Genomic DNA, 18715 nt, shown 5'->3' on the forward strand with positions numbered 1-18715 from the left:
TTTACGCATCCCGGGAGCCTGGGCAAAACGGACACTCGAGGTGCGTGTGTACCTATGTATGTATGTATGTATGTGTGTATGTATGTATGTATCTATGTATGTACGCGTGTGCGAGTGGGTGTGTGCTGTTGGACGTGGATTTTAATTTCTCAGACTTTCCTCTTGGGCACACAGGTGTGCTTCTGTCTTCCCGTCTATGAGTGTTCCTGGCTGCGTGTGCATGCAGCTGTCCCTCTAGTTGTGCAGCAACAGGCTACTTTCACTTTCGTCAGGTGCGTAGGATATTTATTGCTTGAGCGGTGCCCACCTCTGCCAGAGGAAAATTACAATATGATCCCTCTGATGAGGTTTGCCATACAAATAAACTCTGTAGCTCAGCCTGCGCGGACTTATGCAACCAGTCACATGAAGTTTACAGCAGCTGCCATAGATCATGTAGGGTGAGAATATATTGATCCCAGAGGGGAACTTCTCACAGCAAGAGTAGGCAACTACAGCTAGACTACATAAACATCCGCGTCAGGCAATTTCAACACCAGAGCCGAGGCTGAATCAAAATTTTCTTGCAAAAAGAGTAAATAACTGTTAAGTGGACATGGTGAGAGAAGTTAATGCAACTAGGTGCAGTTCACGCCTTGACAACTTTCTCATCTGAGCTAGCTTCAATTTTTTTTGATGCAATTGTTGTTTTTTTTTAGTAAGTGCAAATGCAGCAGGCATTTCTGCTTCATCTTATCATGGTGCACCCTTCAGTGGCCTGTCATCATCACTTATTAAACCTGCATGGATTGGATTGATGAGCTAAAAGGACAGATAAGAAGTGTTGGAAAAATTCACTGTAGACCCAAAAAAAATCCTGAGTGCAGAGAGGGGACAGGAGGGTAAGAAAACAGAGGAGGAAAGCTGCAGTGAGTCAGCTACAAACAATGTGTGTGTGTGTGTGTGTGTGTGCGTGCGCGTGCGTGCGTGCCTGCTCCCTTGCTCCTATTAATCTGTCTTTGTGAGGATGAATCTGAGGTTTAGACCTCCAGTGATGACTTTTTGTGTGAGGACATTTTGACCCACTCTCACGTCACTGTGTGAGGATTATGGCTCCTATGGAGTTTAAGTCTAGAATTAGGATGAGGTTAGCATGGATGTATGGGGAATGAATATATACTGTTAGGGCTTTTGTAAGAACAGAAGTACTAAACAAATCAACTGGTAAATAATTTGGATGATCACAGACTGTCATTTTCTGAGAGTACCCTGAAAGCAGTTTAGAGATTAAACTTTTATTAATTATTTGCCAGTGTAGGTGCAAAAGGTTCACCATGAGACCTAACATGTTATAACATATAGACAGTTTTGTGTCTGGTCAGGTGAGCATCCCTTTACCCGATTAACACAGTTTTGTAGAACTGGGCAGCAGCTTGTAAACAAATTCTAGTTGCTCTGTTACATGTTTAAACCTGAGGTGAGCACATCAATTTTAAGAGCAATTAGTGTGTTACCAACTAGAGTATGGAAATGCAGGCTGCAGATGTGTAACACGAGCAGTTTTACTGAGCAGTGCACGCAGCTCTGGTGACACCTAGAGTGGAAGACGATATAATTAGAGTGGCTGATATGTCTTGTTTGTAAGATCAGAAAAATATTAATCAAATGTGCCAAATCTGTCGACCGTTCTATCCATATTTGTTGAAACCAACTGTTGGGTTTAGTTGTTTTTTGACCTCTGCAGCAACAGGCTGGCAGCCTGCCGCAATGACTACACCACTGGTGGCATATTCAACCAGAAGGCAAGTCACTGAATTATAGCCAGCTGGCTGCTCACTGACGTATGATGTGCAGCAGTGAGGTGCTGGAATAAAATTGGCCAAAGGACAATCAAGAGGGTGAGAAAGGGATGAGGAGGAAGATTAAGGCAGGAACAGAGGAATAAATGCGCAAGTAAGAGAGGGAGAGGAGGAAGGAATGACTCATAATTAAAATTGTTTATTGTCTGGATAAATACTGCACGTAAATATTATGTGAAAACTGAGACATGTTTAAATATCCTCTCAATTAACTATGAATTACATTATTGACATGTCATCATGTCATCAGTATGTTGTCCCAAAAGCGACACATGGAATTGTTTAGAAATACCATATTCTGTTGAATGACTAACAAATTGGTGAGATTCACCAGTGATTATACAGATCAGTTCCCATGTGTGTATTCAAAACATCAGAAGCATTCCTGAGCTTTGCTGGAGTTTACTTGAGAGCGGAACATTTTATTGACGAGACACAGGAGAGTGATGGGTGCGCTGCTCTCTGACTTGAATGAGAATGCCTCAGCTTTCTTTGACATGTTTTTTAATATTGTGTCTAATGGGGTTGGACAAATATTAGAAACACTTATAATATAAATATAATGCACTCCAGTACAACAACACCACAAAACACAGCCTCCAAAAGGATCATAGTGTTGACTCAGCACCTGTTTGACAGCATGGAATTTATAGACTTGCCTTTTATCTTGATCTTCTTTCTGCTCTTGTCTGCTGCATGCTGTGAAGTTGCATTGAGCTCAAGAGTTGAATATCAAATTACCTTGCAGTTCCACAGAAAGGTGCGAGGTTTTTGAACGTGAGGAGACAAGCATATTGTCTGTATTTGGGATACATCTGTTAACCATATGCACAAATGATGCCCAAAGATGGGTCAGAGTTGAAGATGAACAACAGGACTTCTCTGAACTGTGCACAGACCTTATCCTACAGAATTACCTAATAGGTAAACTGGCTTTTATTGGTGATGAGTGGAAGCTGGCTGGGCTCAATTGCTAAGTTCTGTATCTCTGTGGGACTCTTCTGCATGGATGCTGATGATGGCTTCAGAGATTATAGGTGAGGTACAGAGTTCCCTCTGGTTGTTGTTGCTGTCTTTTGGCTGCTCCCGTGAAGGGTCATCACAGCCTATCACCATCCACAGATTGGATTTAGCATAGTTTTACTTTTTACCCTTCCTGATGCAACCTGTGCTCAGATCCGCCGGGGATTTAACCGCCAACACAGGGATCAGCGACCTACCTGCTCTACCTCCTGAACCAAGTAGATTTGCATGCATTTTAAGAAAATGCTGCCAACAATATTTCTTGTTTTTAATGTATATGTAAAATTGCCAATTTTTAAATGCAGGTAATCTACAATGTATAAAAAGTGATTTACCGATGTAAGTTGCCTCATATAATGCCATGTTTGAAAAACCAAAGCTTTTACTCTGGATTTTCGGCCAGTTTGAAGGTGCACTTGTGCTCCTTTAGAATTGCCCTTGTGTGTCATGAAAAATTAAAACTAAAGCAAATTCAAATAAGTAAGTCAGGTTCATGTTTTAATAATGAAATTCAGCTATCTAAATTTAGACTGTGTTTGGTTGGGTGCGTGTAAAACAATATGCAGCTAGTACATACAGTGCAGTTCCTCCCATTTTCAATAACCTTTCTATATGAACCCAGTTGAATTTGGCTTTTTAGCCATGCAAGTGGCTTTAGGGTTGGAAATGTTGATTGGTCAGGAGGTCGCTCCACCATGATGGTCCAGACTGAAATAGCTCAACAACTATTGGATGGATTGCAATGAAACTTTGTGAAATGATGAAATTGTAAAGATTTATTTTCATTTTGGCCTGCGGCAGTCACTTTTGGGTCAGGTAGCCTTACACCCCCTGTGATTCAGAATTGTAAAATGATAATGTACCAGTTCAGGAACGGTGTCTGGGAGTGGGTTTGTAAGAGCACCAGAATTCATTACTGTTCTAATTTGAAAGATCCTCCTGACAAATATACTGTAATTGTCCATATAATTACACCATTCTGGCTCTTAGCAGAACCAGATGTCAGCTGTAACAGTGATTACTTGCTCATTACATCCAGAGGCAGGTTTACAAATAGAGGCACAGGGATTTGGGAATTAGAAATGGTATTGTTATTAGACCACGGTGGTGGTTCCCATCTTCAAAAAGGGAGTGTGCTCCCATTATTGAGGTATCACACTGTTCAGCCTCCCTGGGAAAGCCTATACGAGGGTACTGGAAAAGAGGCTCCTACCGATTGTTGTACCTCAGATTCAGCAGGAGCAATGTGGATTCTGTTCTGGCCGTAGAACACTAGGAACAGATCTTTACCCTTGCAAGGTTGCTCAGGGGGTCATGGGAGTTTGACCATCCAGGCTACAGTTTCCAGTATCCAGTTTGGGAACCTCTGAATTGCGTCTATGCTTTTTGCAGATGATGTGGTTCTGTTGGCTTCATTTGCCCGTTCTTATTGCATGCACTGTCTGAAGTGGTCAGGATGAGAGTCAGCACCTCCAAATCTGTGGCCATGGTTCTCTGCCAGAAAACAGTGGACTTCTCCCTCCCGGTTGAGGGTGCGTTGCTCCCCCAGGTGAAGAAGTTTGAGTATCTTGGGATCTTGTTCCGAGTGAAGGCAAAATGGAACGTGAGATGGACAGGAGGATTGCTGCAGTGTCACCAGCAATGTGGACATTGTGCTGGACCGCAGTGGTGAAGAGGGGGCTGAGGCAGAGGGCAAAGCTTCTGATCAACCCTCATCCATGACCATGAGCGTTTAGTGATCGAAAGAATGAGACTGTGGATGCGAGCAGCTGGAATGAGGACCTCGGAGCTCATTTGCGCTGAAAGGAGCAAGATGCACCTGATGAGGATGTAGATGTGAACTGTACATCAGACAAAACAACCAACCTGAAGAGTGACCTGATGATTGTGCTATCTTACAATTCATCCTCTTGAGACCATGGATATCTACATCAAATATCTCAAAAATCCATTCAGTATTGTTGATTATTAAGTTGGTCTGAACGGAAATATCTCAACAACTACTGGAGGGGTTGTCATTTTTAATTTTGTACAGATGTTAATACCTTTCTCTAGACGACTGGTAGTAACTTTGGAGATGCTCTGACTTCTCATCTAGTCCCATCATCAGAGTGAAATGTCATTTTGTCCAATACTTTGGTTTATGACCAAATACCAAATGACCAAACTATTCCATATAAACTTTACCTGAAGACTTTCTTTACATGCACATACTGCATGTATATGCATAAAATATTTATTGTCGCCACCCATTCAGTCTTAACAGACAGTTCCAATTCATTATTTTTTTATAAAAATTTAATCCTTGAAACCTTTTAACAGGTCTGAGTTTACAAGTACAACAAAATACAAATATTCCAGAAGATTTGAGACTTTTCAGGCTTAAACTCTGTCTCTGGAGTAACTGCCGGTTTTTATTCCACCATCTGTCTGATTGTTTGCGTATCTTCCTTTCTGGTTCCCTGACTGGTTTTTATCTCTTACTTTCAGACTGTCTACAGCGGGAAGTACAGGAGCACAAGAGCCATAAAAGCCAGGAGCTGTCTCTGCTGGGATGTTTCACTCAACAGTGCAATGAAGACCTGAAGCCTGACAATCCATGTGTGGCGTGCTGAACACACACACTGAAGAGTTACAGACGGCAGTGTTGTAGCAGCAGTGTGTGTGTGTGTGTGTGTCTCTGTGTGGCCGGTCCTGTCTGTGTATTTGTGCATACACATTCTGCTGAGTTGAAAGCACTGTGGAGCTGAGGACTTAAGCCAGAGTATGGTCCAACTGTCCACCTCGGTCTGCCTGGTGGGAGGCCTTTTGGGTAAGAGAAATTTGTTTGTGTGTGAGTGTGTGGTGGCTTGTTTTTTTTAGGGATAAGACTTGGTTTTAAGGTTAGGGTTAGAAGTGTGTGTGTGTGTGTGTGTGTGTGTGTGTGTGTGTGTGTGTGTGTGTGTGTGCGCGCGCTGATCCTTGCTGCTGCTGTAATTGGTGCTGAGCTGGAAATGGAATTGTGAGTATCTGTGTGTGTGTACATAATGTACAGACAGGTATAAGGTCAGTGTAAGCATCCACTAAAAGATGTGCAAGATATTTAATAATGATGTGTGAAAGAGTGAGGAGGAGATGGTCATACTATTTCTGTATTTTCTTACTCTTATTCTGCTGCCATGTCTTTCTCTTTTTCTCTCTCTCACACGGCTTCATTTAGGAGTTTTGGTATCCAGTGGTACCCTGTGTTTAACTAGGCCGCCAATATAGCACATAATGCAGCTGGCCTGCATTCAACTGTAGGTGTTTGCAAAACCACATATAGTCATGTTTTTCTTTTCCATTCTTCAAGCATGTGAAAAGATGTGAACATATCCTATAAATCTAATAATGGCAGTAAGTGTATATGGATAATTACACATCTGTGTTTTTCACAACTGCCAGGGGAGGCTTTTCTCTGGCATAATGAACCCCTGCAGCCACTTGCAGGCAGCAGGAGCAGTGTGTGTGTGTGTCTGTGCGTGTAATTTGCACCCTTATATTTAAGAATGTCACAATGCATTGTGCATGTTGTATCTGATGTGGTAAGCAGGCGATTGCAAAAATAATCACAGAACCTTCTTTTAACTGATCAATGTCAGTATTCTAACTCTACAACTCCATGTCTTTTCTATAACTTAGTATTTGACATGGGCTTTCAGGAGTGTGGCAGCTGGTGACACAATAACAAGACACTTGATAAACAGTTTACACATACAAAACACCAGTTTGTATTAACCTCCTGATGTATTCATAGTTTTGGTTTAATTTGACAAAATGTGACTGGATTTGTCTGGGGAATATTCTGTTGTAGTCTGTTCAGCGGATAAATCAGACTATTGCTGATATTATTGTTGCATTTAAACGTAGTCAAAGCCTGCTGTTATTGCACAGTTTAATTACAACGATCACACAGTAGTCTTTCAGAAGATATAGATATGAAAGCACATTTGCACCACTGGACAGTAAAGTCATGTTTAAGATGACACACAATGTGACTCTGCACACTGAAGGACAAGAAAAGTAGTTTCCTGTTAGTAGATGCTGCTTGGGGCAAAACTCGAGGCTTGGCCTCAAATATGTGACGTGATATGACATCTAGGACTGGAGTTATTTGCTCCTCTGTCTTTTCATGTTTCTGCTGCACTGGATTCAAGTGCAAAGACTTTGATTGGCTACACTGCCTTTTAGTCATAGGTCAGTCACTGTGAAATGGACTTGATATTCTTATTGCCATCAAAATATCACATTTCATGAAAGGTTACTTGTTATTTACAGTATGTACACTATATTGGCTGTAAAGATGTAAATACTGTAAACAATTCTTATTAGGGCTGCAATTAACGATTATTATTATGGATTATGGATTAACGTGCTGATTATTTTCCCAATTAATTGATTAATCCTTGAATCTGTTAAATGCGAGACCTGTATGTCTTAGATAGGCTGCTTTATTGTTGAGGAATCATTCATTATTTGAACCTTCTTTGGCATAGTGAGATACAGACAGCCTGTTCTGCTGGTGTCCCAGTGGGAGCACTATCACTGTCACTGTGTTGGATGGTCCCCATTTGTGCCCACTGTTGTGATTTGAATTGGTCCCATTGTGAGGCATATGGTGGTGGTGTCCTTGGTGGAGTCTGGGAATTAATGATGTTCACTGCCTCGTTTATTTATAGGTATCACAAATTTAAGACTTTAAGGGTTTCAACAATTTTGTTACAGATGTGCGGGGGGATGTCAACAGGTACATCTGTACGCCCAAGGCCAAGGAGGGGCCCATGCAAATATCTAAGGCATTGTACTTACTGAATTATATCTCTGATCGTACGTTGTATTTACATATAAAAATGTAAATAATGTGAATGTTAAAAACACGCCAGTCAGCTGTGGCTCTCACAGTCTCCTTCTGTCTCTCTCCCTCTTGGTCTCTGTCTGTCTCTCTCTCTCTCTCTCTCTCTCTCTCTCTCTCTCTCTCTCTCTCTCTCTCACTCTCTCTCTCACACNNCTCTCTCTCTCTCTCTCTCTCTCTCTCTCTCTCTCTCTCTCTCTCTCTCTCTCTCTCTCTCTCTCTCACTCTCACTCTCACACACGCGCGCGCGCGCGCGCACACACACACACACACACACACACACACACACACACACATTGACAACAGACTGTCTGTGAACAGCCCCTCCTCTCTGTGCACACTCTGAATCAAAGCGTGATCATGAGCGGGAGAAGGGATTGCTATCATTGTTTCCCTGCGGGGAAGATGGCTGGCATAGTTGCTTGTCAATATCGACTGCTTGTGCAAGTGGATAATGTATTAATTATGTAACTATAATACTGAATGTTTGCTCCCTTATTGACTGATCCTGAGGAGGTGTAAAGACAGTCTGGAGCAGAGGTTAATACCTAGAAACTTAAGAAAACAAACATGGGAAAGCAGAACAGTCCAACCAGTGTAATTGGCTAATGAATTAATTTGTAATTTGTTTTGAATATTTTCAGGCTACAACCAGTACTGCTGTGGCAGTTGAGGCAGCAAAAGAGGGTCAGGAAGGGATAGCTGTAGCAAACGAAGAGAGAGATGTATGATAGAAGGAGGAGGAGGATAGAAGCCAACATGCTGCTGTGGGAAAGCCAGCTAGGTCAGGAGCAACAGGTGAGATTGATAGCAAACACAGAGATAGGTGTATCATGTTCAGTTATTTATTTGTGACAAAGTTCTTGGGTAGTACCCCCCCATTGGGCTGTCCATGATTAATGCTAACCCCAAACACACTAAACACATCACTCCTAATTGCAGCCCTTTCCCAACTGTACCATGGGTGGGCCATTAATCTTTTGCCATGGATATACCAATGGTCTCTCTCACACAGGCTTGGTGCCTTAACTATCCTTCTTGCCTCAAACCATAAAAACAGGGCTCTCCATATCTTTGCAGGGTATAAACATGAATGTAACAGTGATTGACGGCACCTCTCTGTGAGGAAATCAATATAGACATTTGATTTAGGCTCAGTTTGTCATGTGGTTAATCACATAGAAACACTGTTTAAATATGAGGTCCTATTCAATTGGACCATGAGGCTGCTGTTGGTTTGTTACCGGCCACAAAAACAAAATAATATTTTGTATATCAGTGATTCCAGTTTTGGTTTCAGATAAACAAATGCAATCCTTCTGTGACATTGCTTGGAAGCCTTTGGTGTGCACATAGAGAAGCTACACAGTGTTTTCTTTTATCTTTCTCTTTAGTCACATGAAGAATACTCGAGCTATCACTCTAGTTTTTACAATGAATGGGTTTCCTGAAGGCTGGCAGGTTAATAAGACATAGTAGTCTAACATTCAAGTGGTAGGCCCAGTTGCTTGCCTGAGAATACATACAACTGAGACTGACAGCTGAGGAGATAAAGATAAGATGACCTCATAGTAACCTCACAAGACTGTGACCCTTGTTGTCAGGATGACAGTTTAAAGGGGGGTCTTCTGAGGAACTTTACTGTCGCACTTCAGTGGACCGACTTCAAAAGTAGGGCGCAGTGGCAGCGCGCACTGTTTCAGGTACATGGTCGCAGCTGAGTCAACAAGATGAAAAAAATGCCAGCACTCACAGTTAAATGATGGCTTATAGCTGAAACACATTCGTTGATTGCTCCATATTGAATAATACGACCATTTAACTGTGAGTGCTGGTATTTTTTTGTTACTTCAAAAGTAAGAATCATGCTCTGCTTATGTTGATTTATTACTAGACTCATTGCATTACTTTTCTGTTACTCCCATGAGTTTTGCTAGTCATGACTGACAATGTATAGCTAAGTTAACGACATCTGACAAGCCCTACCTAAATGATATTGTTGACAACAGCACTCTACAGCTGCTTGAGCTGATGGTAGCCTCACACATACATTTGATGAGCCCCTTAATTTTTACGCGATAAGCTCAAGTTATGAATAAGTACATAATATAAGTGATAATGTATATTATGTAGTTGGTTGATAAGTTACTTTCAATAACTACAGTTAGCTGCTTACAAGGCTATCTGACAGTAACTAATTATTATGGAGAACTCAAAAATGAGTGTCTGGTTCATTTGATCACAACTGATTTCAGCCTTCAAAATCACTGTCATGCCATGTTGGAGAGGATTCATAACTGAGCAGTAAGTCAAGGCACAAATGGCACTCCTGATCTCTGATAAACATAAGTAATAAGGGGAAACAGCCTTTTGTTTTATCTTATCTCAAGAACACAAGATTTATCTCAAGATAATGAAATAACTTAGTATAAGTCAGATGATTAAATTGTTTGATGAGAGTTGAAATTGATGGTCTACTGTCTTGTTAATGCTAAACTTTCTCTACCAGTCACATGTATACTTTGACTCTCAGCTGACTCTCCCATTTGTGCTGAACAGGTAGTATACAAATTACTTTTGTGAATGCTGCTGAAAATTGTACAGAGTTGTTTTTGTCATATGCAGTACAAGTTACTTTTTCACACTTGAATAATATTAAAATATTCTTAATGGTGCTTCAAGTAGAATGGATCCAAACAGCTACTGTATGTGAAACCAGGGACTGTGAAGTGAAAAAATGAAATTATGAATTATTTTCTGGGATATAGGGCTAAAAACATGAGGATACAACAATTAACCAACATGCACGTATGCAGTGTATTTCTTTTATGTTTATGTGTGCGTGTGTTGATATGGATAAAATTGAGTCAGGTGAAGGAAAGCAGCACCTGATCTATATGAACTGATCTCAGCCACACAACCTTCTTCGGCATATCCAAAGAAATCAGCTAAACACATGTCACATTTTTTACTCTTACGTTCTCCACTGGCTCTTCCTTTTAGAATATTGACCTTTTTAGTCCTTTTGCACCCCACTTTGCTACCTACCATGTCCAACACCTGCAGTCACTTGCACAACTTAACCCAAAATTTCTAAAGCTTTTGTTTGTCCTGACAATTATCTGATTGATGAACAGCCCTCATAATCCTCTGGCTTTAAAAGCATGCTGACAAACCAACGTGAAGAGAAGCACTGCCCAGGGATTAACTAGGACTGACCGCAAATTCTCAAGGTGATGGTGATTCTCTGTAGTCTTAGGATCAAAGAATTACAGCCACTTGAAAAAATGTAGACACTGTAATTCAATCTCTTCACCTCTTCTTACACCATGTAAAATACCGTGACTCAATGACTGAGATGATGTGACGTGAACGACGTTATGCTACTTTATTCTACATCTCACATACTGAGCTTAAACAACAATTCAAAAAGGTATGGTGGCCAACAAAGAAATTCACATTTTTACAATAGTCCTCTTAGCACTACATCAATGCATTCCATCACCAATGAATGATTTCATGTTTCAGGTCAGGTTACTACAGTCAGACATCTGTTATATATTTGCTTCAGATGTCTCTGCATTGGAAAACAGTGCCATACAAAGAGAATATTACCATATTTACTGATGACAGTAAAATGCCCCAGGCAGAAGCATATATAGTCTAAATTAGCAAAAATAGAGTAAGACATGCTCTTCAGTATACCAGATTATCTCCACTTTCAATCTTTGCAAACTGATCAAAATGAAAAAAAAAAACACTGACGGCTGTCTTGATAGTCAGAGAACTTTTTAAACCTCCATGTACGACCATGTTCAGCTACTCTTCTCTTAACTGTGTGGGAGAATCTAAACAGTATTAAAAATTTTAAGCCTAAGGTGTAGCATGGTCCTCTCAAAGACAATGAAGATAGATGGGCTGTATCAGAGAGAAACAGAGAACTGACAGTTCCCCGTGATTCAGGCACACATGTTGTCAAGTGTGTGGCGTGTCAGTGGGTCAGTGTAGCCTGGCAGTTCATTCTGTTAGTCAGGAATGCTTTATGGTTGCAGAAGTTGCTGTGATCAGTGTGGTCCACATTTATCCAGAGTACACCTAATAATGAAATAGCCCGTAATAATAAAATCGCCAACTGAGTGAGTTGGTAAGGTTTTAGTACTTAACCCTTGTGTTGTCTTCGGGTAAAAAATGACCCGCCACTGTGTTTAACAGCAGAGAAAAGTCCCTAAATGCTCTTTTTTCAGCTTGAAATTCGATGGCTTTTCCTAGAGTGAGCCCAACATTAGAAAAAGTGAAATATTGGCTTTATTCCTATTTCCATGTAAGCTGTACACCACCAGGGTACAAAGATTGTCTTCAGGTCATTTTTGACCCGGCAGTTAGAATCACAGTCAGTTACACACTTAAAAAACGACACACAGACACACACAAACAATTGAGTTTGTGTCCTACTGATTGATCTTAGACGGAACTACAACTTTCTCGTGAATGCATGTTTTACTGCTGAACAGCCTAATACTAACCACTTACCACCTCTGCAGTACCTTAAGAAATGATGATATTAACAATAAACCTCTACTTTAGTAAAGAAGACAATTATGACAGCAGTGTTGTAATAAAAACGAGTGGGGTCCACTGAATAAATGCAGTTTTTCTGCACTGTGAAGAGGGAAAACTCAGATATTCACACAGCTCTTGATGATTGGCAGGTTGTTTCTTCATGCAAACTACATTTGGTGTTAAAATTTCAATTAAGCTTCTTAATTGTAGGGGTTTAGTGAAGGCGGGTCATTTTTGACGCAGAGGACACGGGGAGTATACAGAATGTAAAGACAACACAAGGGTTAATTCCTCACAGCAAGAAGGTCCTGCCCAATCCTGTTGGATTTTTTTTGGGTTTGAAAGCTTTGTGTGTTCACAAAGGTTTCCTCCCATAGCCGGAAGATATGCAAGCTAAGACCCTCTAATCTGCCCATTATGTGCTATCACTAAGGTATCCTGGTGACCTTTCCAGGATACAGTGGCAAGCAAAAGTATGTGAACCTTTTGGAATGACCTTGTTTTCTGCATTGATCGCTCATAATATGTGATCGGATCTTCATCTAAGTCAAATGTAGACAGACACAGAGTCCCTGCTAATGTCACACAAATAATTATATTCTTTCATGTCTTTATTGAACACCATTAAACTTTCATAAGTGAACCATTGGTTTTATTAACTGGTCAAACCTCCTTTGGCATCAATAACCACAAACGAGCCTCTGGTATCTGCAGATCAGACCACTGGACCATTATTCCTACAGAACTGCTTCCTCTCATCCATATTCTTAGGATGTCTGGTGTGGGCAGTTCTCTTCAGGTCCTTCCATAGCATCTCTACTGGATTATGGTCGCGGTTCTGAGTGGGCCACTCCAAAAGGTGGATTTCCTTTGTTAAAAGTAATTCTGTAGTAGATTTACTTTGATGTTTTGGTCATTGTCCTGCTGCATCACCAAACTTCTACTGAGCTTCAGCAGATGATAGCCACCCTGACATTATCCTGTAAAATACCTTGATAAACTTGGGAATTTTACCCTTGACGATGGCGCATTAATTTGCATTTTATAGTGTCATCAGATTTTTTTTTTTTTTTTATATAAAGTCAGTAGTAGTAGCGGTCAGTAAATTCAGTGGAGTAAAAAGAACAATATTTGCCTCTGGTAGAGTAGAAGTATAAAGTAGTGTAAAATGGGAATACTTGAGTAAAGTACAAATCTTCAAAATTGTACTTAAGTACAGAACCTGAGTAAATGTACTTCTTTAATTTTCCACCTCTGCTACATAGTGGCAACTTGTAATTAAAAGGGGATTATCATAATCCCTGTCCAGCGAGCCTTTACCATCAGTAAATGAACTAAACTTTTTAGCTGACTTTTCTTTGGGAGGATATGTTTGGCATCAAAACACTGAAGCTCTGCTCAATATGATTCTTCTTGTTTAAGATGGATAACAAAATGCTGTCACATCCAGCCTGTTGAAGAATCTTAAAATAGACCTTAATCTTTCTTCTTGCAGAAACTTGTGTAGTGTTTGCTTGGAACTACTATCAGGGACATCATCAGGATAAGGTGTGATTGATATGGATAAATAATGTACTGTAGTATGTGTAGAAATAGAGAGATGATTCATTGCTAGAAAGAATAATATGAAAATATTGTCTCTATTTTCTCATGACATATATCACCAATTGCTCATCTGGTAAAAATTTAGGAGTTCCTTTCCAGTGACTCATGAAGTGCTAGAAAGTTGAAACAAATCTTGAGCTACATTCTGCTTGGTTCTGGTCAGTGGGGAGGGACAAGCTACCAATGTGTTTGTAGCACAAAATAAAATAAAATAAAATCAGGTCTGTTTCTCTACTGACCTTAGCCATTGATACAGCCATTCGAGATGCATACAGCTCCAACTTAGGAATGGTGAGCTCAAGCTGGTGGGCTAGTCTAGCTACTTCAAGGAAAACCGTTACTTGTGTTGCAACTACTGAGGTTTTGTTTGGCCTGTTAGCTCTGTGTGTTTGACTTCACCGTAGGCAGCTCTTTTAAAACCAACAGTGACTCCTGTCATCCATTCTTCAAACCTGGTCTCAGGCATAGGTGAGGCCCACTTAGTGAAAGCTTCCAAAAGAATGATCCCCCCTTGGGTACTCACAGTGGCTAAAACCCATCAAACAAGCTATTTACTGTAAAGACCTTGCCGACCAAATAAGATGCAAACCAAGTGACATTATTTGATCATGATTGATTTTTTTGATGACGTTGGAGAGTCATTGTAACTCTTGATGATACACTCTTTACTTGTTGGAAGTCATGTAAGTAAGTTACTACTAAGTTACTAGTTAAGAGTTTTTGGTCATCATTCAGAATCATTGTGGACAATTTTGCAGTAGCTTCCGAACTGATGAAGTTGGACCACATAGAAATGTGATCTGATTTTAGCTAGAATGGCTCTAAAGATAACAATGTCAGTCAGTGGTTGATCCATTGCTTTGGTCCCAACTGACATAAAGTATCTCAGTGACTGGATGGACTGCCATTAAGTTATATACAACCATTCGTGGTCCCCAGAGGATAGATCTGACTGATTTTGGGGATCCCTGGACTTTTCCTATTGTGCAACCATGAGGTTGACATTTTTGGTTTTCAGTGAAATGTCTCAACAAATATTGGATAGATTGTTATGAACTTTGATACAAACATTTGGGGAGTTATTATGATTAAGAAGACAAACCAAACAAATGTGCGAAATAAAGCACATTAGTCATCTTGGTGTCACGATTACAGTCAATGAGGACCGTTAACTGCAGACTACCACCCACTGATTACATCATTACATCATTGTTCTATCTGCTAAGAAAAAACCTGTTTGACCAATGAAACTCTCCCAGCTAGGTGTTTGTGGCACAATGTGATCCAACGGACTGAAACACACCATGAGCAGCATTCTATCAATTGGCAGCATCAAAAAATGAATCCATTCAGTCTCTCTCTCTCTCTCTCTCTCCCACACACACACTCGCACACACATATAGAGACACAAACACACAGGCACATACAGGCACAGTTACAAACATGTGCTGACATGCAGGTTCAGATACAGAACCATATTTTACAAAGCATTTACACCCTCTCTGAATCTTTCACCTGTACAGTACAGCTCAGTGAATGACTGGGATATCTGTATCAGTGGTTTGAATTGATCATAACTAATACAGACTGGAATTACTGCCTTGTGTTTGTGTGCTTCTGCCAACAAATGCAGTTGCAGTTAATTAGAATGTGAATTCTTGAGTTATGGCCAAAAAAAACGTGTTTTGTGTGGTAATGTTGACCTTGACCTTTGACCGACAGATTCAATCAGTTCATCCTTTAGTACAAATGAATTTTTGTGGCAGGTGTAATGAAACTCCCTGCAGGCATTCCTGGGATATCTTGTTCACAAAGACATGAGGTTATCGTAAACTTGACCTTTGACCTTTGACCACCAAAATCTAATCAAAATCTAATCTTCCTTCAAGGAGGTCCTACAATAATGCGATCATGAGAATGGAGTGGACACACGTATGGACCCACAACCTGAAAACATAATGCCTCCGGTCACAACTGTTGTCAGCATGAAGGCATAAAGAAAAGCAGCTGTGAATATTCAAACCAAAATAATGGCCGTTCCATATGTGGCCTTGGCATTCTTCATCTTACAGTAATCAGTGTGTGGATCTGACAGTCTTTTTCTGTGCTCCTCATATGGAAATACTTCCAGATGGTACAGCAGCACTTCTTACCTGTGAGTAAATAGACTCTGTCTTCAAACAGGCAGCAGCACATTGGCTTGTGTGAGGGATCAGTCTGTTTTCAGACACACACTCACATACAAAATCGCATGCAAGAAGACATATGGTTCTTTTTATTGAATATGTAGCAGTCATAGGTAGTTTTCTGTGCTATTCATATCATTCAAACAGTAAAGGAGTTTTTTTTGTGGAATTAATCACCAAGTTTATGAAACTATGTGGCTTGCAGAAGCGTCTACTTGAATCAGCTGTTCTTAGTACTGTTGTGTTCTTAAATGTGACAATGCTGCAATTTTTAGGTCAGACCCTTTAGCAGATTTATACATTAAATGGTGCATTGGTTGGATAGAGTGGTAGCTACAGCTTAAGCTCAGGGGAACTTCTGTCACTTGCTCTCTAAGGTTTCCAAGTCATCCACGTTGTAAAGGAACAACAGTCCACAACTATTCAAATCCCCAAAAGTGTAGTTGGTGTGTAAAAAGTGATTTCTGCTGAGGATAACAAGCTGCAGGTTAAAAAAGTCAGCACTGAAAAGGTGGAAAATCATAATAGAATGAACTAAGAGTATGGTTTATATACAGTATGTATGAAAAAGTATTTGTAAAATTTTACTGATCACTGTTCACTGAATGTGAGTTTAGATCATTCCTTTTTTTATGTGATGTTTCTAGGTAAGTGAAACAGACTACTGTCTACTTTTTGGGGAGTACTACTGCATATGTGAAATAATTTGTAAAGAGCCTTTTGTGGTCCCAAGGGAAACCAACTCAAATGAAACCACTTGACTTAGTGTCAGCTGGGTCTGAAGACTACAAATGAAAAAAAATTGGGGGTGTAGATTTAGAAAGAGATCACTTTACCAGACCTCTCTGGCCTGTTTGAGGCTACATTAGTTGCTATTAGCTTAACACCAAACCTCTGACTTATTTGTTGAAGGTCGATTTGAATTGTGGGCAATTTAGATCACCAGATTTTGACAAGGAAGGGGAATTAATGAAATGAAATAAAAATGAAGATTTCTGTATCAGTTGAGTTGATACCAACCTTTAGTCTTTAGTCTGATAATAGGAAATTCTCATCCTGTTGGGAAAGTTTCTCTACGATACTGTTCATCCAAGGAGAAGAGAGTCCTCATCATTGAAGCCTTTTTTTCTCATACAAGTGAAACATGAAATACAGTAATATGCAAAACCCATTTTTGGTTATCTTGTCTATCAGTCGCTGACTCACACGTTCTCCTGTCTTGGCTCTTGGAAGTAGTCCGGATCTGACAGCACTTTTCAGACAGTCTTTACCCTCTCTGTAGAAGACAGAGTTACGCTGGTATTTTCTCCATTCAAAAAGAATATCTGATGCTGTGAACATGTAATTGTCTTGTTCTGGAATATAAGACAACCCCCTAAACAAACAAAAAAGTTTTTCATTACATGTGAGAAATCATAATAATAACTTCATAAGCATAAGTCCTAAAGTCTGAATGATATAAAATCATCATAATCATAGTCATATCCAGAAAGATTACCATTTTTTTGTGAAGTTTCAGAAAACCTGACTCTAGACTATGTTGTGTGGCTTACCTAAATCACTCTCGATTTAAGCTCTGGCACAGGAAGTAGAGTGGGTCGTCCACTAATCGGAAAGTCAGTGGTACAATCCCTGGCTCCTGTATTCCTTTCCTATTCCTATCCTTTGGCAAGATACTGAACCCCAAATTACTGATGGCTATGCAGTGTATGAGTTTGTTTATGGGAGTGTAAATGTAGCATATATTGTAAACCACAAAAGCACTATATAAGTACAGTCCATTTACCATTTTCCATTTATCTTGACCTGGGACTCCTCTGGGTTCAACTGTAGTTCAAGTAAAGAGCTCTGACGCTATCGTCAAAATGTTTATGGATATAGCCCCTGGATGGTATGGGTCCATTGAGTAACTTTGAGTGAAAAGTCTGACCCAGTCACTGATTGAGACTGATTCAAAGATTCTTTAAAGTCTTTAAAACCATCTGGAGACCATCTGGACTTGATACAGTTTTTTGTATGTAAATTGATCTCAGACAGTGTACATTTTACCAGTTCAGTGTGAGGGATAATTAGATGTCCACACATGCCTATATTTGTTACAGAATGCACTGCAGCAATTGCTATGTGTGAAGATAAAGAGATCAGACCCTCATCTTCAGCTAGTAAAAACCCCATTGAACCCATATAGGGATTTCCCTTCTTAAGGTTTGATTCCCATCTGAAGAGCTGTATTGTCTGGATTGGGACATGATTTAGGTTTCTAAAGTGGCAGTACTGGACCTGGATCCCAACTTGAGGTGGAGCAGTGGGGGTGTGAAGTGTCTCTGAAGTGCTGAAATGACAGCTGAAGTCTAAATGCTGACAGCAACTAGATTTCTGGCTAAGAGAAGTCAGGGTGAAATCAGATCAGCTGAAGTGAATAGTGGGAACAACCAAAGACAGCTGATTGATTGGCAGTGCAGGATTTGCATAAATAAGAAGGCGGCATGTAGCAGTAGTCTACCTGAAATATATGACTTTTTGCTTTTGTTAGATTGACACAAAAATTATACGATTGACACAGCATGTCAGGCAACTGTCAGCATAATGGCTCGCTTGATTGATTTGTTGGTTTAAGTGTACTAGAAATCTGA

At 40.2% G+C, this 18715-nt stretch overlaps 1 protein-coding gene across 1 annotated transcript in view; it reads left to right on the plus strand.

The window, feature by feature from the left end:
- The first annotated feature begins 5431 nt into the window (after positions 1–5431).
- The window catches only part of il34 (interleukin 34), a 30363-nt gene continuing 17079 nt past the window's right edge, over positions 5432–18715 (plus strand). Inside the window, exon 1 of the mRNA XM_022749979.1 lies at positions 5432–5673. Coding sequence (XP_022605700.1) covers positions 5628–5673 — 46 coding nt within the window. The 5' untranslated portion in view covers positions 5432–5627. The remainder of the gene's footprint in view (positions 5674–18715) is intronic.

This window comes from Seriola dumerili, unplaced genomic scaffold (assembly GCF_002260705.1).
Source record: "Seriola dumerili isolate Sdu_G_001 unplaced genomic scaffold, Sdu_1.0 BDQW01000147.1, whole genome shotgun sequence".
Classification (NCBI taxonomy): Eukaryota; Metazoa; Chordata; class Actinopteri; order Carangiformes; family Carangidae; genus Seriola; species Seriola dumerili.